The 24,236-nt window shown below is 37.4% G+C and overlaps 1 protein-coding gene across 3 annotated transcripts in view; it reads left to right on the top strand.

Moving 5' to 3' along the window:
- The window catches only part of CNTLN (centlein), a 201,953-nt gene that overhangs the window by 62,639 nt on the left and 115,078 nt on the right, over positions 1–24,236 (top strand). For 2 of the 3 annotated variants that reach the window (XM_085326231.1, XM_085326230.1), the window contains exons 7-8: positions 5,551–5,713; positions 17,943–18,131. In XM_085326231.1, coding sequence (XP_085182357.1) covers positions 5,551–5,713; positions 17,943–18,131 — 352 coding nt within the window. The remainder of the gene's footprint in view (positions 1–5,550; positions 5,714–17,942; positions 18,132–24,236) is intronic. The other variant, XM_085326229.1, reaches the window with a different exon arrangement.

Here is a 24,236-nt window from a genome sequence, read left to right as displayed (position 1 = left end):
TCAGGTGCTTCAGTCCCTTAGCCATCTTTGTGTCCATCAGTTGTCTTCATTTATGTCCACATCTCCCGTGTACTGAGGAACCTATAACTGGACCCAGCACTTCAGATATGGTCTCATCAGTGCTAAGCAGAGGGAAAACATGATCTCCCTTGAACTACTGGCAACCCTCAGCCTAATGTAGCCCAGGAGGCTGTTGGCCTTCTTTGATGTAAGGTCACACTGCTAGCTTGTGTTTCACCTTGTCCACCTGGATGCCTCGGTCTCCTCAAAGTTGTTCTCTGGTAGGCCCCCAGCATGTTCTGGTGCATGGGGCTATTCCTTCCTAAGTGAAGGACTTGGCATTTCCCTTTGCTGAACTTCTGAGGGTCCTGTTGAGGTTCTGATGCTTGACAGCATAGGCCTCTGTTGTATCAGCTGCTTCTCCCAATTACCTGCAGACTTGCTAAAGTCTAATTTCACTCAGTTGTCCAGATCATTAATAAGTAAGTTGAACAGAATTGGACCCACTGTCGACCCATGGGGTACACCTGTAGTGATTGGCTTCCAGTTGGACTTAATGCTGCTTATCACAAACTTCAGAGCCTAGCAGTTCAGCCAGTTTTCAGTCCACCTTACTGCCCACAGGTCTAGGCTATACTTCATCAATTTATGAAGATGTTACAGGAGACATTGTTGAAAGCCTTACTGTAATCAAGATAAACAACATGCACTGCTGTCTGTTCATCCACTGAGCCAGTAATATCATCAGAGGAAGCTACTAGGTTGATTAAGCATGGTTTCCCCGTTGTACCTCCATGCTGACTTCTTCTAGTCACCTTCTTGTCCTTTATGTGATTGGAAAAAGTTTCCAGGATTATTTGCTCCATTTTCTTTCCAGGGACTGAGGTGAGGTTGACTGGCCTGTGGTTCTCCAGGTCCTCTTCCTTGAAGATCTTGGAGTGACAAATGCTTTTGCCCTGTCTCTTTGAACCTCCCTCAATCATCATGACATTTCAAAGAGAATTTAGAGTGACCTCACAATGACATCAAGCCAACTCCCTCAGCACTTGTGCCCATCAGAACCCATGGGCAGATGGGACTTGTGTTTGTCCCATCTATTTAAATGCTCACTAAACTAATCCTCCTCTGCTAAGGCTGTCTTCCTTGCTCTAGACTTCCCACTGGTCTCAGGGTGGGGTCTGGAATTGCTGAAGGCTGATTTTACCAGTAAAGATGGAGGTGAAGAAAGCATAGAGTTTGGGCTAGATGATCAGACAGTGAGGTAGATTGAATGCTGGCTAAACAGCAGAGTTTTTAAGGCTTATGATCAGTGGCACAGAGTCTAGTTGGAGGCTAGTCACTACCGGTGTATCCCAGTGGTCAATAGTGGGTCCAGTGCTGTTCAACTTATTCATCTGTGGTATGGATGATGAGACAGAGTGCACCCTCTGCAAGTCCGTTGATACAAAATTAGCAGGAGTGGCTGATATACTAGAGAGTTGTGCTGCCATTTAGAGGGACCTTGACAGGTTGGAGAAATGGGCAGAGAGGAACAACATGAAGTTCAACAAAGGGAAGTGCCAGTTCTGGACTCAAAGAGGAATAAACCCCGTGCATTAGGACATGCTGGAGGCTCACTTGCTGGAGAATAGCTTCTCAGAGGAGGCCCTGCATATATACTGGTGGACACTAAGTTGACCACAAGTGAGCAATGTGCCCTTGTGGCCAAGAAGGCCAATGATATCCTTGCGATCATTTGGGAGAGCATTGCCAACAAATCAAGAGAGGTGATCCTTCCCCTCTGCTCACTGCTAGTGAGGCTGGAATGCTACGTCCAGTTCTGGGCTCCACAGTACAAGAGAAGTATGGAGCTACTGGAGCGAGTCCAGTGAATGACCCCTCCCTAAGGAACTGGAGTGCCTCTCCTCTGAGGAATGGCTGTGAGAGCTGGGCCTGTTTAGCCTGGAGAAGAGAGAATTGGGGGGTGGGGGGAATCTTACCAGCATGTATTTATATCTGAGGAGAACGGTGTAAAGAGGATGGAGCCAGACTCTCTTCAGTGGTGCCCAGTGACAGGATGGGAGGCGATGGGCACAAACTGAAACACAGGAAACTCTCTGAATTTAAAAAAGAATTTTTTCCTGTGTGGGTCACTGAGCGCTGGCACAGGTTGCCTGGAGAGGTTGTAGAGTCTCTGTTCTTGGAGAAATTCAGAAGCCATCTGTACAGGTCCTGGGCAGTGTGCTCTAGGTGACCCTGCTTGAGCGGGGAGGTTGGACTAGATGATCTCCAATGTCCTTTCCAACCTCAGCCATTCTGTGATTCTGTGAGTACATCAACCTTTTCTGTGTCCCTTGTCATTATCTCCCCTGTCTCGTTCAGCAGCAGACCCATATTTTCCCTATTGTTCCTTTTGCTGCTGCTATATTTGTAGGAGCCCTTTTTGCCCTTCCCCTCACCAGATTTTGACACCAGATGGGTTTTATTTTTTCTAAACCCCTGCCTTCCCGCATGCTTGGATGTCTGTGCTTTCCTCCTGAGTCTGCTGTCCTTACTTCTCCCTCTTGTATGCTTCYTTTTTTAAATTTGATTTTAATCAGGAGCTCCTTATACATCCAGCCAGGCCTCTGGCTACATTTATTTGACCTCTCTTTTATCAGGATAGACCATTTTTGAGCTTGGAGGAGGCAGTTGTTGAAAATCAATGAGCTCTCTACTACTCTTCTTCCCTCAAGGGCAATGTGCCAAGGGATTCTTCCAAGCAGGTTCCTAAACACACTGGAGTCTACTCTCCTGAAGTATAGGATTGTTAGCATGCTATTTGCCTTGTTTTTACCTTTCAGGATTCTTCCTGAACTCCACCATCTCTTGGTCAATGCAGCCAAAGCTTTCCCTGGCCTTCACATCCCAACCAGTCCTTTCTTGGCTGTAAGCATGAAGTCCAGCAGTGTACCTCTGCTTTTCAGTCCTTGATCACTTATGTTAGGAAGTTGTCAAAAATGCACTCCAAAAAGCTCCTGGATTGCTTGTGCCCTGCTGTTTTGTCCTTCCAGCAGATGGCAGAGAACTCAGGTTGGCCATGAGGACCAGAGCTTGTGAAGTGAGGCTTCTTCCAGGTGTCTATAGAAGGCCTCATCTGCTTGTTCTTCCTGATCAGGTGGTGTACAGTAGACACSCACTGCACTGTCACCCATGTTTGGCTTCCTGCTAATTCTGACCCAAAAGCTCTTAACTGGCCCCTCATCCTTCTGCAGGCAGAGCTCTAGTAAATCTTATTTCTCTTTCATATGGAGGGCAACTCCTCGCTGTCCTGTTTTGTCTTTCCTAAAGAGCCTGTATCCATATATTGCAGCAGTGCAGTGGTGTGAACTATTCTACCATGTCTCCATGGTTTCCATGAGTTATAGCCCAGCAACTTCTGTGTGCGCCCTGTGGTGTGTACATGAGTGTACAGACACTTAAGATGGGTGCCAAGCTGTGCTGCTTTACGAGAAGTGTATGAGCTTTGCCCATAATGGTGTCTTGTTGGCTCTCCCTTAGTTTTGTGCGTGTGCTTGAGGTGGTGCATGCCCTTGGGCCCTGCTCAGTTGATCATGAGGTTTCTCCCATCCACATCACCCTGCGCATTTTGGTTGCCAAACTTGTTCACAGCTTCCACACTTGATTGTTGGTCGTTATCTCCCTCTCCTGATGTTCTGAGTATGAAGTTCTYGTTATGAGGTTGTGAGATGTTTTATTCTGCGAGTCTATTTGTGTTGTATTATTGATGCTTAGTAATCGTTGCTGAAATTCAGCATCATTTCCTGATTCTGGTGTAAAAATACAGTAAAAGAAAGCTCCCATTGTGGAATTACAATGAAAAAAATAGTATTTCATTTACTGAACAGGATGGAAGAAGTTGTAATGTACAATTACAAGCTGAATACAGATTTTTTCTTTCAGGAATCGTGTGATGTTTTTAGAATTTTCCTGATAGCAACGTTTTTGCTTTGTATAACTTATTATTCAAAGCAAAAAATACAGCAAGTTAGGAGATATGTATGAAGAAATGAAGTGTAGTTTCATTTAAAAACATACTGTTGTATCTGAGTTTTCTTATTTTTAGAAATCCTTAAGATCCCTAGGATAGAAGTTTAGCATGAGCAAAATAGCTACGTTCTACTGTGCTGCACTTTTTGGATGGCTGCAAATTTGGCTCTCATTTCAGGATATGACTCAAAGCTTGAAGTAGTCAATGGAAGGATTCCTATTGATCTTAATAAACTTTGTGGTGGGCCATTAGAGAACACACAGTATTCTGCAGTCTCAGGTGACACTGGAGACACCTGCAGGCAATACCTGCATTGATGTTTGCATATAGATGTAAAGGCTTTAACAAGAAGTGTTCTTGGTAGCAGTTACTACAAACATTTCAAACAGTATCTGAGAGTTCGGCGTTACCCCATTTTTTTACCTTCTACAATAAAATGAAGGTTTGGTTAGAGAAACTACTGGATTTATTTAATCTCTATTTTAATGCAGTGCAAATGTGTTGCTTTCTGCTGTTTTAGTGACAATCAAGGAGACAGAACTGAAGTACTGAGTTGGAAGCCTGATACACGTGGTATTGGAAAGTGCTAATATATCGCTGGGTCCTTATTCCCATTGCTATGCTTGTGATCAGAATTAAATTAGTACCTATCAAGGCCATGCAAAAGTTGTACTTTTTTTTTCCCCCTACATAAGAGGATCTTCTTACTGCAGCTCTACCCTTGACAAGTTTTGAGGTGCTATTTATATCTTACTGAATACAGTGGAACTTAAATACTGTAAAGGAAGCCTGTCTCCAAGTGTTCTCCAATATTGGGCTATTACCAGACTTTTTTAAAATTGTTTTTTTTCCTAACATTAAGTTCTCTGACTGTGGTATTGTGCTGCAGATCATTTCAATTTTTATATAATTACTTAGATATTGTACTACTTAGCGAATAGTGGAGAAACTAAATAGTGGGACAAGTCTTAAGAAATATTCTTTTCCCTTTAATATCAATATTTTTGGAAAGTTCTCTTGAAATATTTTCTTCATTCTTCAGTTTCTCAGGAAGAAACACTGAAGTTAGTATTACTGTTTACCTTTTGTACATTAATTTTTCTCTGGATATTTTCAACACTATTAAAAAGTAAGAGTAGCCCTTGTCGATGATATTTTTAGTCACAGAGAAGTGATATGATTGCTGGTGGTCACCAAGAAAATAAGTTGGTGTGACAGATGTAAAAGACATAACCGCTAAAGAGTTTACTGAAAGTTGATTAGAACATGTTAATGCAGTAATGAAAAACTAATTATTTTAGAGTAGTGAGAGCATTAGGGGAAAATTGTAAGACTTTCTGATTGAAACATGTTTTGTAGATTTTTTTTCAAAAGTATGCAATAAATACATATATATCTTCTAGTGTTTATAAGGCAATTGATAGAAAAATAAGTAAATATAGGAACCTCATTATCTAGAATAAAATAATCTGAACACAGCTGTTTAACTGAGATCATTGTTGTTCTTTTCTTAATTTATCTTTATTGCTTGCTTTGCACAGGAAGGAGATACTGGAACTGCAGAACCTTTACAGACAAAACACTGAGCATACAGCACAGCAGGCTAAGCTGATCGAGCAGCTTCAGGCTCTCAATACAGATGCACAAAAAGTACTGAAAAATCAAGAAGATGCCCATACAGCTGAAACAATGTCATATCAAAAAGTATGCCTGTCTTTTTTATGGTCACAAAGTTACTTTTAACGTCTATTTGCACCATATCAATAGGCAGAACAGTCAGAGCACTGTCTGGTGTTGCATCCTTTCGGAGAGTCTTGTTACCACAATCTAGTTGGTAGAGTATCTTTTACTCTAATTACATCCCAGCATATGTAGCTTCTTGCTTATGTTGAATTGATCAGCCTTTAAAAAATGAGATTTACTTGCACTTGAAGAAAAAATAGGAGTGAATTGCTAAGCATAACAACTGGTTTCTTTAATTTGTGTTTTCTGCATTTTTCTTCCTCTTTTGAGATTTCAATTATTAAATTCTCCAATTCAATTTTGATTATATATTGAAATTCCTTTCATTTATAAATCATATATTTCTGTAAATCTCAAAGAGTCTTTCTAGTTTAAAGATTTTTTTCAGTCTCAGTTACTGTGATAGGTTTTTAGATGGATAGCTAATACAAAAATTTGTAACTACATCTCTCTCTTTGTATACATGATTTTTAGAATGTATATTCTAAATATATAGATATATTCATATAGAACAAGATATTTATAGAACAAATTTTTTATTTAGATGAATGATAGGAATAATGATAGTCCTGAAGAAATGTCTCATGCACTACTCAGAATTCTCTTTTTCACAGTAAGTTATAGTTTTCAGTCTTTATGAAATACAGAAGATATGTTTCTTTCCTTTTTAGAAGTATTGAGAAGGAAAAAGACATAGGTGTAACCTTCATGTACCTTCTACCAACCATAGAATGTTTTCTCAAATTGTGTACTGTCAGCGCCTTTTCAAAAAAACAGACATTCCACTTTATCACCCTACCTAGAATGTATTTTGTGATAAAATTGGGAAGCTAGACCTAAATCAAGCAAAAATCCATGCGGAATTTTTAAGGGTATGCCTGGTGAACATATGAGATCACTTAATGCTCAATGTATTCTTATGTACCTATGCACAAGTACATCATAGACATACAGTGTATGTTCTCTTTCCAGACACTAAGTCTTTATTTGTTTTATTTACTGTGACAGTAGCCCAGCTAGCAACAGGTGGACTTCCATCAGAATTGTTCAGAATGTGTAGGAGGCCGGGGGAGTTCATCTTATCTAGGGCAAGACAAAGTAAATTACATAAAAATCTTTTCAAATAATCAAAAGCTTGTACCAAGTGTGARTATTGGGCATTGCTACTTCCTTCATTTTTTCATCCTCTAGTAAATGCTTCTACAGCTGTTAAAACAGGTCCTTGAAGAGTCACCCCCCCMMAAAAAAGAAAAAAACCTCATTGGAGATAACCCTCTTCTTTATCAGTGTTTCTAGATAGTATTTCTCTAAGGCTAGTTCTACAAAATATGAAATAAAATCAAATTACAATATGGTGAGACTTTTCTATGGCATGATAAAACTGGCTTACTGCTTACTGTATGTCAATTTATATAGGATAATAGTGGATTTGCCAGTATGGCTTATTTTAGTTTGGGAAGAGTTTAGCTTGCCTATGAAAATTTTTTTTGCTAATATAAGTTACTTAAACATTATAAAAAATGTGTATGTGTATCTCTGCTTATATAGCTATACGGCAAGCCTGTTATAAAATAGGTTTGGCCCAAAATTCATGGCTGTTTCAGAACACTAGTTAACGTTTCTCAGTGTTTCCTAAGAGGAGATAAAACCTACCATGACAGCTTACCTGATGGCACAACAAGAACAAAGATACTGTACTTTTGAGAATAAGCCTTTTTTTGATACCTGCCAAATATTCAACTCACAGGTGGTCCTTAAGTGTGTTCTTTTTGAAAGTGCTGAATTTAGTGTTTTCCCAACATGGAGGACTAAGTTTTGCATTTTAAAGCACCTAAACACAGCTTATGTATTCTGACAAAATAACTAGTCTGGAACTGATAAGCTATCTTTTTGGTATTTCTGTTGGTCAGAACATCCAATGTACCTGGAAACAATCTGCTCCTTCTGGTCTTTGTAAAAATATGCAGAAAAAGAGTTGTGTTTCCCAAGTCAAAATGCAATGTATCTTCTTACATGTATAGCAAGTTGTGGTGAGAGGACTTAACTTTAGCAGGGCTTGAAGGGATAAATTTTTTCTAATGGCATGACCTCCTGTTCCCTACTTTAATTAGTAAACTGCATAAAATGTGCACTCTAGCTGCTTCAAAGTAACATAGTTTCCAAGTCATCAGACGGCACAGTCCTGCTGAAGTCACAGTAGACCTTTGGAAAACTCAGCAACTATAAAATAATACAAACGCCTATATTTTCCTTGAAACAGGAAGGCAAACTATTCTAGACACATAGGTGTTGTGTTTGTCTCCCATGCATTAATAATACACTGGCTGCAACAGCTAGATAAGGACGTGTCAGCTATTCCATACACATATTCACAAAGGAATATTTTTCTGTTGCTCCAAATGGCATTGAGCCTATCAGCGTGTACATCCTATGATATATTGTCCCTTACAGGAAGATCAATGACCTCTTTGTTAGTGGTCAGATAGGCAGTGTATGCTGTAGCTAGGTGGTGTGATTGGCTGACATATTGAGAGTTCATCTTAACAGTTTGCCATTTAGGAAGAACTGCTCTTTGTGCTGACGTTAATGTGTAGTAGGAAACAGTTGGCTGAATAAAATAAATTACATTTCTGATAAAATGGATAAAGGTCATGAACCTTCACTGGGTTACGTGTAAATCTGTTGAGGACCACGAATTCTTTTCCAAGGCCAGCCATAGTGAGCACAGTACACATGTTTTATCCAATTATACTGACTTACTGACACACTCCTCCTGTTTTCCCTTTTCTTCTTTATTCATGCAAATTTTAAGGATACTGTGTTCTACAATAACTTGTTTAGCTTAGACCATTTATGGAAGCAAATAGATACCTATTTAATATTGCAGGTACAATTCTCATCCTCAAGGATAGGAATATTTTTCTAAAATGTATAGCATCTGTTTTAGTGGTCCCAAATACTCAGGGGACTTCATTCCTTTGCTGGATTTAATGAGACTCAATAGATTTGTCCTCACTGGCAATTTCAAGGTGGAGAGATTTCAATCAATACTAGGGATAATAAGACAAGAAAAGATTCTGAACTCCTTAGCCGGCTTACCGTGGTTTTCTTAAATTTACAAGTTAAGGCCTTTGTTTTCATGATGCAGTACTTCCCTTTTGTCTGATGTTGCCTTTAGATTTCTTGTTAATCATACTGATTAGAATATTAATAGATATTAATGGAAGGCCATATTAACCAGATAGAAATGCTGTTCTTGACAATAAATAGGAAATAGAATTTGTGTCCTGGAACTCAGATTTACTCCTGAATCAACAGATACAGGGTATGGCGGATTATGATATGGTAGATGTCTGTGATGAAGAGAAGCATTGCTCAATAGCTAGATTTTTGCAGTGATTAGAAAGCATAATGATAGCTGTGCGTTATGAGGCRTTGCAGAAGTATGCATCAAGCTCACAAGGAGGTAGATGGAAAATAGGATAGGATCAGATACATTTTCACGTGATTTGCTTAATTTTGTGGCTGAAGTTTTCTTGTCAGTTCTTCTCATGGTGTCAATATATGGAGAGAGATTATCTTCCTTCAAGAATGAAAAATCACAATCAAAATAATGTTACTGGCTGTGCCTTTTTAAGATTGAATTTCTAATTTCTAGTCCTTTTTTGGACTGCAACAACCAGAGTTATGATTATTATATTTTTATGCAGGTAGGATTAAATTCACAAAATAAAAGCTAAGACCACGTACAGCTATAAGTAGTAGTAATAATGCAGCTTCTCCCTCAAATTGGGAAAAGATAAATTTATTTTCTGACACAAGAGCTGAGAGACGTTAACCGYCCAGTCAAATACACCAAAGTTAAAGTCAGTAGTAAGTGAATCATCATTTTTTAAGTTCARTTTGCTTATGTGATCTCATGCTGTCGTTCATGCTCTGATACTCTTTTCTGTTGTTGGGAAGCATTTTAATTAGGTTAGTCTGTTTATTCTATTTATTTCCTCTACACCAAATACTAATACGTTCAGTCATACAATATCAAATAGACTTTGGCATCAAACATGCCCATAGACTGAAGATGAAGAAATCCTGTGTAAGGGTATGGCACTCTTGGGATGATGTTAAATGCTACACCCATAAACTGTGATTTTCATGCGTGAAAAAATCCTGTGCTGAGAAGTTCTTAATGTGCGCTATAGTTCCTGTACCTATTTCTGTAGATTGGGAACTGTAAAATACTTAGATGTTTTAAAAATGAGGCAAGCAATCTCTTATTCCAGCAATGATGAAGTATTTTTTACAATGTAAAAAAATGTGAATGAAGGAAATTATGTCAAGTTTTGAGACTTGGTGAAAAAGCATCAAACATCAAGAAAGGAATAAAAATCTTAATATTGAGCTTACTTAATTTTTTTTAAAAGCTACTTGAATCTGAGTTAGAATTATAAGATCTAAATACTTCTGAATTTCCATCTAATYAGATCAGTCCATATTAGAGGATTTTAAATTAACCATTTGCAATATGAATTACATTTTTTTGCATTAGCTGTGATTGGTATTCTTGATAAGCCTACTGAATATTCTCTGACAATATACTATACAGGAGAAGAGCTTTAAATGGGGGTTTGGTAACATTTCACAGAGAAGTAGTTGCTGTTGTACACCCTTTATGAGAGAAATACGTCAGTTTATCTATTCAAAAAAACCCCTCAACACCCACTATTAGAGGATGAAACCAGCATATAAGCAAATTGATATCACATAAGCAAATTGATAAGATGGATGGATGCTGGAAGGCAACAATAGTGACATAAATACATATTTTGTTTTCAATCAGGAAAGCAGATGGTGTGCTTGATTCCTTGAAGTAAACGGACTTTAGAGTTGAACTTTTCATTGTAGCAACATGTATCAACACAACCAAAATATCTTTTTCCTTTATTGTCTCTTGGTTATTTTTGAGCATATATCTAGCTGAAGAATCCAATTTTGCGTGCATTTCCAAGACAATTATAGCATTTGTAATTACATAGTACCATAATTTTGAGGAAAACATTTCTTCCCTCTTAGTTTGTACTAGTTACTCTTGCCCTGTACTATCTGATCATACTTATATCCAATCTATCCCTTTTTTGTCCCTTTTAAAATTCTTTTTAATATTCTGTCTCTTCTTAAAAAAAATGCAGTACCTCTGCTTTTCCGTTTTAATACTAAATGCATTATAGTTGCTGTTTACTGTCTGTGTCTAGAGCATCTATTCAGTTTCATCCTAGGGCTTCTCCAGCTGGTTTCTGTCCTTGTTCTTTTCAAGTTCTCATAAACAATATGATCTTATAACACGAATTTCTGTGCTGGTACTGTAATAGCTTCCCTTGCAGTTTTACTGTATCTTGATTTAGATTAGCTTTTCTTCCATTTGTACCATTACTGTATATTTAAATGTCTGTGCAATGACATATTTTTTTTAACGGTGAGTATTTAGGTTAACATCATTTAATAGAGAAGAATGTTCATTTTATATTCTGTGTATATTAATTGGCTACTGTTGCATTYTAATGGATGCACATACCTTCTTAGTGTTTTAGTTCCTCACAGGAGTGTACTTTTGAAGGAAATCTCCCATCTGTCCCCCCATCTCTACTTTCGTGCCTTTGATATCACAGAATAGCCTATGAGAGCATTAACTGAATGAGTTTCTTTTGAATTAAAAGAAACTCGAAAATGTGCCCCAGTTTTTAGTTGGCATGCAGTCCACAAGCTCTGTCTAAACCTAGTTTAACATAAATCCCTCAAACCTGTATGATGTAAGTGTTGTTTTTAGTGCGAACTGTTTCACTATGCAGATTCTTTCCAATTGCACTTGGATTCTGGGTAATATAGGCACAATGCAATAGAAAACATTGGTTAATTATCTAATTTTGTTAATTTTATTGGAATTCCTCAGTCTTTGGCCTGAATTGACTTAATTGTGTCCTCACGTTCTGCCACCTCAGTCTTAATTCTGTCTTCTGCATTTTCACAGAATCACAGAATGGCTGAGGTTGGAAGGGATGTCTGGAAATCATCTAGTCCAGCCCCCCTGCTCCAGCAGGGTCACCTAGACCATGTTAGACAGGATCGGATCCAGGCGGGTTTTGAATATCTCCAGAGAAGGAGACTCCACAACCTCTCTGGGCAACCTGGTCCCTTGCCCTGTCACTCTCACAGTGAAGAAGTTCTTCATATTCAGGTGGAACTCCCTGTGTTTCAGTTTCTSCCCATTGCCTCTTGTCCTTTCACTGGGCACCACTGAAAAGAGTCACCTTCACCTTGACACCCTCCCTTAAGGTATTTGTAGACATTGATAACATCCCCTCTCAGTCCACTCTTCTGCAGGCCAAAAGGACCTAGGTCTCACAGCCTTTTCTCTTAAGGGAGATGCTCCAGCCCTCTGATCATCTTTGTAACCCTATGCTGGACTCTCTCCCGTAGCTACATGTCTCGCTTGGACTGGGGAGCCCAGAATGGGACATAGCACTTCAGATGTGGCCTCATCAGGGCTRAGTAGAGGGGCAGGATCACCTCCCTTGACCTGCTGGCAACACTCTTCCTAATATACCCCAGGAGACTATTGGCCTTCTTGGCCACAAGGGCACATTATTGGCTCATGGTCAASTTGTCATCCACCAGCACTCCCAAGTCCTTCCTAGGGATTATTCCTCCCTAGGTGGAGGACCCTGCACCTGCCCCTGTTGAACTTCATGAGGTTCCTCTCTGCCCATCTCTCCAGCCTGTCCAGGTCACTCTGAATGGCAGCACAGCCCTTGGGTGTGTCAGCCACTCCTCCCAGCTTGGTATCCTCAGCCAACTTGCTGAGGAGGCACTCTGTCCCCTCATCCAGGTGATTGATGTTCAACAAGTTCAACAGGACTGGCCCGAGTACTGGTCCTTGGGGGACACTGCTAGCCACAAGCCTCCAACTGGACTCTGTGCCACTGATGATGACCCTCTGAGCTCTGCCTTTCAGCCAGTTCTCAATGCTCCTCACTACCGACTCGTCTAACCCACACTTTCAGAGCTTATCTAGGAGGATGTTCTGGGAGACAGTGTCAAAAGCCTTGCTGAAGTCAAGGTACACAACGTCTACTGATATTCCCTCTCATCTACCCAGCCAGTCACTCCATCATAGAAGTCTATCAGATTGCTTAAGCGTGATTTTGCCTTGGTGAATCCATATGGACTCCTCCCGATCACCTTCTTTTCCTCCGTATGTCTGGAGATGACATCCAGGACGAGCTGTTCCATCACCTTTCCAGGGATGGAGGTGAGGCTGACCAGCTTGCAGTTGCCTGGGTCCTCCTCCTTGCCCTTTCTGAAGACTGGAGAGACACTGGCTTTCTTCTAGTCCTCAGGCACCTCTGCAGTTCTCCAGGACCTTTCAAAGATGGTGGAGAGCGGCCTGGCAACAGCATCCGCTATCTCCCCCGCTACCTGTGGGTGCATCCCGTCTGGGCCTATGGATTTGTGAATGTCTGTCATTGCCCAGAAGATCTCTAATGCTATCCTCCTCAACCAAAGGAAAGTTGTCTTTTCTGCAGACTCTCTCTCTTGTCTCCAGTGTGTGGGATTCCTGAGGGCTGCCCGTAGCAGTGAAGACTGAAGCAAAGGAGGCATTCAGTAATTCTGCCTTCTCTGTATCCCTTGTCACCAGGRCCCCCGACTCGTTCAGTAGCGGGCCCACATTTTCCGGAGTGCTCGTCCTGCTCCTGATGTGTTTGAAGAAGCCCTTCCTGCTGTCCTTAACATCCCTTGCCAGACTCAATTCCAACTGGGCCTTAGCCTTCCTCGCCGCATCTCTACATACTCTGACTGCATTCCTATATTCCTTCCAAGCARCCTGTCCCCTCTTCCACATTCTCTGTACTTTCTTCTTCCATCTGAATGTGGTAAAGAGCTCCCTGCTCACCCATGCAGGTCTCCTGCCCCTTTTGCTGCACTTCTTACTCATAGGGATGCACCGCTCTTGAGCTTGGAGGAAGTGATGCTTGAATAGTAGCCAGCCCTCCTAGACCCCCCTTCCTTCTAGGGCCTTAACCTATAGGATTCCTCCAGGTAGATCTCTGAAGAGCCCAAAGTCCGCTCTCCTGTAGACCAGGGTTGCAATCTTACTTACTGCCTTGCTTGCGCCATGTAGAGTCCTGAATTCCACCATCTCGTGGTCACTGCAGCCAAGACTGCCCCCAACCTTCACATCTCCATCCAGTCCTTCCTTGTTCGTTAGGACGAGGTTCATCAGGACACCCTTCCTCATAGGTTCCTCCACCACCTGTGACAAGAAGTTATCATCAATGCATTGCAGGAGCCTCCTGAACTGTTTGTGCCTTGCTGTGTTGTCCCGCCAGCAGATGTCAGGGTGGTTGAAGTCCCCCAGAAGAACCATGACCTGTCATTGTGAGGCTACTTCCAGCTGTCTATAGAAGGCCTCATCAACTTTCTCTTCCTGGTCAGGTGGCCGGTAGTAGACAGAGCAGTGTCCCCCATGTTGGCCTGCCCTTTAATCCTCACCTATAAGCTCTTGACTGGCTCTTCATCGACCCTTAGGTAGAACTCGATGCATTCCAGTTGCTCTCTCACATAAGGAGCAACTCCACCACCTTGACTTCCTGGCCTGTCTTTCCTAAAAAGCACATAGCCATCCATGGCAGCATTCCACTCATGTGAGCTATCCCACCATGTCTCTGTGATTGCAATGAGATCATGGCCCTGCAGTCGCACACAGATCTCCAGCTCCTCCTGTATGTGCCCCGTGCTGCGTGCATTGGTGTAGGGGTGTTTCAGAGAGGCAGTTGTATATGCAGGTTTGACTGTGCACGCAGGCATTTTCAATGACTACATTATGTATTTAGCATCTCCTTTATCCCAAATCGTCAACTTCTTAATCAATATTTAATGCTTCTCAATCCTTTACCTCATCCCAACATTATTAGACCGTTAAGTGTTTTTATCACTTATAGCCAGGTTTTGGTATTCTGTCTTTCAGTTATTTTGGAAGATCTATTATCCTAGCTTCGGCCTGGTATTTTTAGATGACTTGATGACATTAAGCACACTTGTTATTCTAAAGAAGTTTTGTATTTTAAGCAGCTCTTCAAAGACTCAGCAAAAAGTACTTTCTGGTAAAACTCAGTTAAATCTATATAGGAAATTGTTAGGATAGCTGAGAAAGAGGAGGGGGCACTATGTTTTGTAACTCAGCAAAGTTACTTGTCTTCCCTGACTGATAAATATACTGTTACATCATATGGACTAAATCTATTACATGCACTTATTTCAGGTAAGTATTGTTTTCTGTTTATTTTAAAATACCTTTACCTGTAACAGTCTGTGTTGCCTGATGAAGAAAGCATGGATCAAAGTCACAAGAAATATTCTCAGAATACAGCTTGTGCAATAATTTTTGCAGAAAACAGCTTTCTGTCCGACTGTTGCATTTTTTTTGCCTACTAAATTTCATAAACTTTAAAAAGTTATTTTAAATGTTTTCCTTTTTCTTTGTCTCCAGTAAACAACTCTTGCCTCCTTGCAAATTTTTTTCATTTACCTTGGGCAAATGTCTCATCCTATTGGTGTTCATGTGGAGTATAACCACTCATTTCTGTAGAGCCCAGATTTCAGTCCCATTTGCTGCAAAGCTTGCAGGTTCTGAGATAAATTATTTATTATATTTTCATCTTTCTTTTGGATTTTTTCCTGTCTGGTCTTCTGATTTTAATTTTACATCTTGTTTCTCCTCACATGCGTTTCCGGCTGTATTAATGGGAGACTTACTTTACTATGTTGTGCAATTCTGTGTGTTCTAGAACACAAGCATCCTGCAAAGTTACTAAATGGGGTATGTTTTCTAAACCAAGGGCAAATGAGCAGAAGAAAACCAGAATAAAATAATATAAATATTAAGGATGTATTTGATACACACAATGGTGATTTTGATCATAAATAAAAAGTTAGGGAGCCAAAAGGAAATACGTAAGCGGTTCCAGTAATCTCTTAGGAGTAGATAAAACTGTCTTCTTTTGTACAGATATATTTTTCTTTTTGAACTATTCTGATGTTAAATGCCTTATTTCAAATCTCATTCCTATGAACTAGTAAATTGAAGTTTAGAAAAGTTATATAAAACTCAGTATAAAAGAAGATGAATGCTATGAATTTTCCTTGCATATAGCTTTTAGGTAGTTTTGACTGTAGTAGAAATACATTTATTCTGTTATTGTTTTCAAAGCAGAAAAGGTTGGAAAACCTTATGCAAGTAGAAAGACATGCTATTTGTCTTGTCCTGACAAATGCTGACTATCAAAAATACCCATTAGGTACATTAGGGGATGTGGCTGCTAAGGATCTCTGCCAACTAGAAAAAAGCATCATATTTTTGATGTTCTTCATTCATCTTACTAGGATGCTACCTTTCAAATACTATAATTATAACCACTTAAGTGCTGTTAGTCATAAAACTAGCAAACTGTCATACCAGTATGATCTAGCTAATGAGCTTATGTAGCTGTAGCTGGAAGTAACTATGTCTTGATATTCCATTCATATGGAAGGACATTATCTAAAAATGCATGGTTTTGATAAATTAATTATTTTCCTCTGTGATACTGCTTTCTATAGCAGTATCCATTAGCCAATGATTGACTAATTTTGACTTATATTTTCAAAGGTGATGAAAGCTTTTTTAAATAAATAAAAAGATTCAACGTGTACAAAAATTCAATGTAAAAATTTAACTCCTAAGACTTAGAATCTTTCAACATGTCAAAATATGTGGCCTTAGAATTGATGTTTTAAATCACATAAACAGGCAGAAGGCAGAAGGAAAGAGACAAATGTGGCAGATAAAGCTGACAAAATGACCCCGTGAAGAGTAAAAATGATGTTTTTACATGTCATTGTTCTTTGTAGACATGAAAACTATTTATAGATTATGAAAATCTAGTCTAAATATTTAAGTAGGTTCTTTTGGATGTAGTGGCAGAAATGAGTTTTCCAAAGAGAACTGTCAGCTGTGGAAGCACATTTTTGCATGGATTATTTCATGTTAAATTAAGTAGTCAGATGGAAAATTGTTTATTTTTAGGAATGTGGGCAGTCAAAAGGATGAAGGATTGGAATGAAAAGAGATGGAAGAAAATGTGTTTGTGTAATAAAGCTTTAGCATCAACTATTTCCTTCAAAATCTGAACTGTTGTTTATTTAACTATGTTTTTATTTTTGTAAAATTTTCTTTGAAACATTTTGTAATACATTTTTGTTTTCAGCAGTTTGCAGGCTTTTGTATTAAGGAAGAAAGGTAAAAACAGAGAAATGGAGTTTAAGTTCTTCTGTTCTTCCTGTGAAATACTGTTTTTCTCTATACTTCTCTGTTAGCATGTACTACTAATTATTACTTAGCTATAGTTCTGAAAATACTTGGTGTGTATGAAATACATCCCTTATAAAGGATAGAAGTATATATACAGAATATGTACAACATTTTGGTTTCAGCAAGAACAGTTGAACAACAGTTGGTGTAAGAATTTCTAGTGACATCTTTGGGTTTCATACCTCCTGTCAAAAAAAAAATTCCCACAGAGTGCTTGCTTAAACAACCTTTATACACTTTATTCAAAATGCAGTGGGCATTACTGAATTCATGGTAGACGTTATTTAAGCTAAATTAAAAGTGTTAGTTTTAAAAGATCAAGCTATTCTACACAAGATAGGGATGATAAATGGTATGGTTAGTTGTCTACTTTGGTATATAGGTTTTCCCAATGAGAATTTTTCTTTAGAATATTCTGTATTTTGTATAAACTCTTCAAGAAGTAAATCTTGATTTTTAGGTTTGTAGACACCATTGTAAACACCGTTGAAAACAGTTGAAACTGGTAAGATTCTAATACAAATGGTGCTTGTCTGGAAAAACTTCTATTTAAGTTCTGTTTAAAGTTTCATGTTACTGCTATAGTTAATATCTCAAATGGCTAGAGCATGATTGGAGCAGGAGGACAACAGGTTGAAAGAATTGTCAAAACCAAAGAAAGAGTGTGATCTTTGTGGCCAAGTGACTTAAGTTATATGTCATCTCTTCCTTTATTTATATAGTTATCTTCACTGATGTTATTTCTAATCCTGTTTTTTGTGTGTGTTTGTTTTACTACCTCCCCAATAGCTTTATAATGAATTGACTTTATGTTTCGAAACGGCTAAAACAAATGAAGCGCAACTGCAGCGAAGCTATGCCTCTCTTCAGGATCAGTTACTTGRAAAAGATCAAAAGATTTGTCAGTTAGAAGAGCAACTTCAGCAGACTCGTGATGCGTTAAATGCAGTACATCAGAATCTAAAGCTTGAAGAGCAGGTGAGACCACTGTTAAAATGATAAAAATAATTTCTACTTGGTTTAAGTTAACCTTCTATACAAGCCACTTTTAGAAAAGATTGCAGTCTTTAGCAGGGGGGAATTTGTGTAACTGTGCTACTACAACAGCATGACTATTTCTGCTGGTGTTGTTAATACAGAGTACTTCTGCAATTTATTTGTATTTGTTGTATGGAAAAATCTTGTGACAGTCTCAGTATGCAACCATATCTTACTTCAGTTTTTAAGAACAAGGATATTAAAACTAAAATTAATACCATTTTTTTTTCCTGGAAACAAATTCCTGGGGAAAAAATGTAATATTTCTGGATTTCTATGTGAAAATTAGTGTATTATGGGCCTGGTGTTTCATTGTTCCTGACTATGTGATTAAAGGTTGTAAATGAATCAGAGATCTAAATAAAATATTAGGTAGGGAGGACTGTTTGTCTAGGAATTTCTGAGTKTTAATGTACCATTTGGAAATATAGTAATAAATCTATAGTGTTCATTAACAGACTTCCAACTTCAGAAATGTCTAAGATCTTGCAGTTCCTTAGGGAATTGCCCTTTCACCCCTGAGATTTTCCAAAGCCTGATTTATGAGTTGTGAGTCATAAAATGAATTTGAGAGGCCTTGAAATGATCAACATGCAATGTTTTTTTAATGTCTATGTTGTTTAGCTTTCCACTAATGAAAACTTAAGAGCTTGTTGCAAACATTCTTTTCTTCATCTTATTGATGAGATGTGTTTATGTATATGATTTCTACTAGCATTTCTTTTGAATAATGAGGGGAAAATGTTCATTGGGAAATACTCATTAAATGCAAATCTTTGTTTAGTGCAGGTAGTAAGATCAGCCTGTATTCAAGAATTATATTTATGAATTAAAAAAAACTATATGTTTTTTATATTATTTATAATAATGTTATAAATGTATATGTATAAAAGATATTTATAATTATTTATAATATATTAAAATATATTGTTTAATTTGTCAAACTTTAAGTAGTAATCTGCTTTAAAAGAGAAAAATGGCAAAATACTGTATCTCCTGCGTTCTTGTTATTCCAGAGTTAATGTTCCAAGTTTATCCAAATTATTACTTAAATATTTAAGATCCTTTGTTATAAAATTCTTAAACCTGTATTTGTATGACTTTTAAACTTCTCCCTAATCTAAAGATTTCAGAATTTTGTGTCATGAACAATCAAATAGATTCTTTAAAATCCTCCTTGTGTTTCCTTTCTGATACATTCTTGATACTTTTGGGAATCTTAGACTTTTTTTCTATTTTTGAACTTTTTGGTGGATTTTTGTAAGCTTATAAATTTAACATTAGTCTCAAGCTGTTTCTCCTGTAAGCATTTTTGGATCATGGCTTTAGAATGCTCGGATTTTATTTCTGAATACACTATTATTCTTTGTGGCTTTGTACCACACTGAAGATGTTTTTTAAGGTTTTTCTCTCAGACTATTTACCTTTTTTAATCATAAGACTGTTTATTTATTATAACTTTGGGTTATATTTCCTGAGCTTAAAGAAGTCTTTTCTTTTTTTCTCTGTGAAGAGAATTACTTTCCTCCATAAGCAGCACTTTGTCTAATCTGGATATTCTGTGAAAGTTCATTGCACAGTTGTACAATATCACCATGTCCTGGTGTAAATCTTATGGATTGGCTTTTGTCTTTATTATCCTGAATAGCTTAGTATCATTAGCAAATCTATTACTTCACTAATTTCCTCCAGCTTGTCTGTCTATATGGATATATGTGTACACACATATATACACATCTCCCTCTACATAGGCACACACATAGGCATATATATGCACACACACACATATGTGTGTATATATATGTATATTTGGAACATATGGGACACCACTGGTGACCCTTTCCCACTTAGTTCACTAAGCATTTGTTGCTACTACTTATTTGTTATAATCAGAGTGGTTTTTATCTGTAATATTTTTCCCCTTAAGATACAGCATTTGGGTTTCTTTAAGAATTCTTAGTATGGAACATTGTTGAAAGTCTTTTGAAATCCAGGTAAACTATTTCAGTTGTGTCTCTCCTGTTAACTTCTTCAGGGAACTTCAGTAAATTTATGACAATAAAATTAAGACTGTTTTAAGAAGGTAATGACAATCTACAATTAGTAAATCTTCTACTTCATACTTGATTTCTTTTAGACCTTTTTAAGTGAATCACATTTAGTATGTGTGACTTGCTACTACTTTTTATTTATTTATTCTATATCTCCTTCTAGTGGCGTTTGAATTTGAAGCAGATTATCCAGCATAGTCTGTGTAAATAAGGATCCTAATGTGGAACATTCCTGATGTAGACATTGGTCATCGTGGATGCAAATAATTTTTTTTATGGCCTTCTGTTCTCTGCATGCTACATTTCCATTTTGATCCTATCTCAGCATTTTAGACTCTCTAGCACTCTCCTTGTTCCCAGTGTAATTGAAAGACTGTATTTGTCAGAGAATATTCAAAGAGATTATAGTTTGAATGATTACATCAAGTATATGTGCTGTATATGTTGCTTTGTTAGGGAATGTGGATTCAATCTTACCTTCTGCAGAAAAATATCTGTTGAATATTTCTGTGGTCTGTCTGTAATGAGCTCAGCCAAATATTCATCAGGGTTATTGTAGCACATCATAGGAAGCAAAAGGAGGCAACTTAAGCTGCTGAACATACTATACTAAGCTAAATGCAGTGTGGAAAAATTCATTTCTAGATAGATTAATCTTAGACCAGTCTGTGATGAGACAAGTGATTATTGTTGCTGAAGCAGCAGCATTGTGGAGGAAATACAGGTAGCTGAGGGAAGCTAACCACAGTTGCTGCATCTGTAGAAGAACTGATGGGTTAAGCAACATGTACTTAACATACTTAATATTCTCTCTTGATTAATAGTTTTTCATTCTCCTATAGCTATATACTATACTCCTATACTCTAAATTTCACTGACATGTAGTCTTGCTGTAGTTGAAATGCCAGACTATGCCTGTTGGGAATGTGTAATAATGCTAATTGTTGGCCATGTTTTGATAACAGCCATACTACCATTACTGCCTTATGTGAATGTTGGAAGGATGGTGATGGAGATGATCATTATATGGCTCTACAGGTGAGGTCTTTTCATGGAAAAAAGTGATTATCACATTTGTGATCTTTTAGTTAGCCAGAATCCTGGTTAYTTGTGAAGTTGTGAAGTTAAGCATGATTAGAAGAACATTGTGATTTACTGTGCTGGCTGTGACTGCAGCATCAGTCAAACAGAATGACTTTGGAATAGAATTAACAGGAGACCAAAACAGTGTAGACATCCAGTTCTTCTTGAATTTTCCTTTATCACCTCATAAACGATCCTAAAAAAGAAAAAAGGTGACATTAGTGTTGGTTAGATTTCTGGTATAAAGTACTGGTCTCTTGGGTTTATTCAGATTAGCACCTCACTGAAAGTTTCAAACAGTTTCTTTTTTCAAACGTGTTAACAGTCTTTTTCAACAGCAGTAGTACATCCTCTACAGACTTCACTAGCCAAGAAAATTACAGATTAGTGTTGCATATGTAGCTCAGATGTTTTCCTGGATTTTAATTTTTATTCCTGTTGAAATTAGATCACAGGCAGAAATCAGTATTGCATTATTAGGCTTGTTAGCCAAATTATCTTGATTTTTCATGTATTAAGGGTAAAATATGCCTTTTTTGATGATGTGGTCTTGTCAGAGTGGCACTTGTGTTAGGGTGAACTTTTAGCTGATTTTAGTTGAGTGTGATGAAGAATTTTAATCTACATTGTAGTAAATTTCTATATATACCTTAGTATGCGTACATTCATCAGTTTTAACATACTTTTCCTCTACTCAGGGAGATTAGACATCTTTGCATTTGGAAGACTTTACTTAGCTCTGTGCTTATGCTAAACAGTAAAAAAGAACAAAACAAAAGCATTTTACGTAGTTTTAAAAATATAAGACTGTGGAGAATTGATTAATTTCATATTGTTTTGATTTGGTTTCACGTTGAGTTCTGAAATGTGTGCCATACATTTAGCTGTACAGTTAATATACCGTAGCAGTTACCCAAATGAATAATAAATATTTAAGAATATTTATGGAGCTAAAGTAGTTCTTTCTTTCTTGACTTTTTACTTTTTTTACCTGTACAGTGCTTGACACATCAAAGACAGTACTAGAAGCAAAATAATTAACAGGCAATTAAATATTTTTAACTGTTACATCTGACAGCTGTATGCTTTCTAACTTAATACATACTTCTCTTGCAACTTCTGTAACATTCTCTTAATTTCTCATTATGTAGTTCTTAAAAGCAGTCAGAATTGGAGATACTGGTAAAATAAAGAAAGCAATAATTGCTCACAGATATAACTTATGCTTATTATAAAGCATGCTGATTTGTAACTTCAGGTTGAGTTGAGAAAGATTGATAGGAGAGATATAAAAATCAAATGTTTCAAGACAAATTTCATCCAGTATTGTCATGAAGAAATCCTCCAAGTCATGTTTTCGAAGTGTTACTTTCTGGTTTTCTAACATCAGTGATTTCAGTTTATTAATCTTATATATTACCATCTTTATTGATGGAAAATATCAATAACATTTTTCAAATGGTTGTATTCTGCTGAACTGCAAAATAATAATTATATGGAGATTATTAGACTATTGCTAAAGAAAGAGCTAGGTTGTAACTTGTACAGTTAAATTTGGTCTGCATTTATATATGATTGTAATGGGAAAGTACTGATATTTTCAGTACTGACAATATATAGATAAATATCTTGTAAACTATAAATTTAAAGACATATTGTGTTCAATATTCATGATATCATTTTAGTCTTAGTTACAACTTTTAGAGCAAATTTAATGCAGTTGTGTTGAGGTAAACACTTTTTTTAAAGGTATCATAAGCATGTTTCTGACTTTCCCTCAGTAACTAACAGTAATTTGTTAGTTTCCAGACATTATAAAGCTACACTTAAAATACCTAATCAAGGAGGGAGGTAGAATACTATTTCGACAAAGATCTTTTCTCTTTTTTGGAAAGCCTTTGTAAATGAACTGTACAATTCTGGGGTAATGCAGAAGCATATGAAGGAGTTTGTACTCAGTGGTTCAAACCATACCCTTTGTCTACAGAAAAGCCATGTGGAGTTTCTATCTAACAAAGTCTATGAAGTCATTTTTTTTTTTAACTGGTATCACAGTATACCAGCACTTGATCATCATAAACTGCAGTTTCAGCTACATTTGGGTGTGTTTTACTATGACAGTTTGGGACTCCACCTGCAGTATTGTGGGTGTGCCAGGATGCAGCCTTGTGTTGTCTGTAAAACAAGGAGTAGTGGCTCTGTGCTGCATTTGAAATAATCAAGAAAAACAAACAAACAAAAAAGCAGTGTACTTTAGGAAGATGCTTACTAACTTCTGAAAACTAATCTATATCTGTTCTAGGATGTGAAAAGACAGAAGAAAAATTCTGCATCCAGTTTTGAAAAAAGGTTTAATTTTCTTATATTTTAGTCTGACAAATCATTTATCTACTTTCAGTTTACAGTAATCTGAAAGGACCAAAATACTGAAAATGTGAGGTTTATAATGGAAACAGCAACTCAACTTTAACTACTCTATAGTGGCACTGTTCATGCTGCTATAATAAAACTTAAGAACGTTTAGTGATTTTTTTTTCCTACAATTATTCAAAATTACATTACCCTTACCGAAAACTGAATGGCTTTTAGTGGATTAATTAAACTGTAGCTGGTTTGCCATCTGGGTGCAGCTTGTTTAGCTGCTTTCTCACAGAAAGATTTTTTTACTGAATAAAGAATATTTTTTTTTGTTAGAAGACAGCTGCCAGACAGTAATTTCTAAAATAGAAACGATATATGTGCTATTAATTGATATCAAATGAAAATTTGGGTTTTGCAGCCGAAACTACTTGGACATTTCTTTCTCTCCATCTCCCCCATTCCATGTTTCAGAATGCATGTCTCTTAAAATCTAAAATCTGTTTATAAATGTACGAGAAAATAATTATATTTTACAGCAAGATCACCCATG

This window comes from Rhea americana, unplaced genomic scaffold (assembly GCF_003343005.1).
Source record: "Rhea americana isolate MKP2758 unplaced genomic scaffold, rheAme1 scaffold_129, whole genome shotgun sequence".
Classification (NCBI taxonomy): Eukaryota; Metazoa; Chordata; class Aves; order Rheiformes; family Rheidae; genus Rhea; species Rhea americana.
This window is presented reverse-complemented; position numbering and strand designations above follow the sequence as displayed.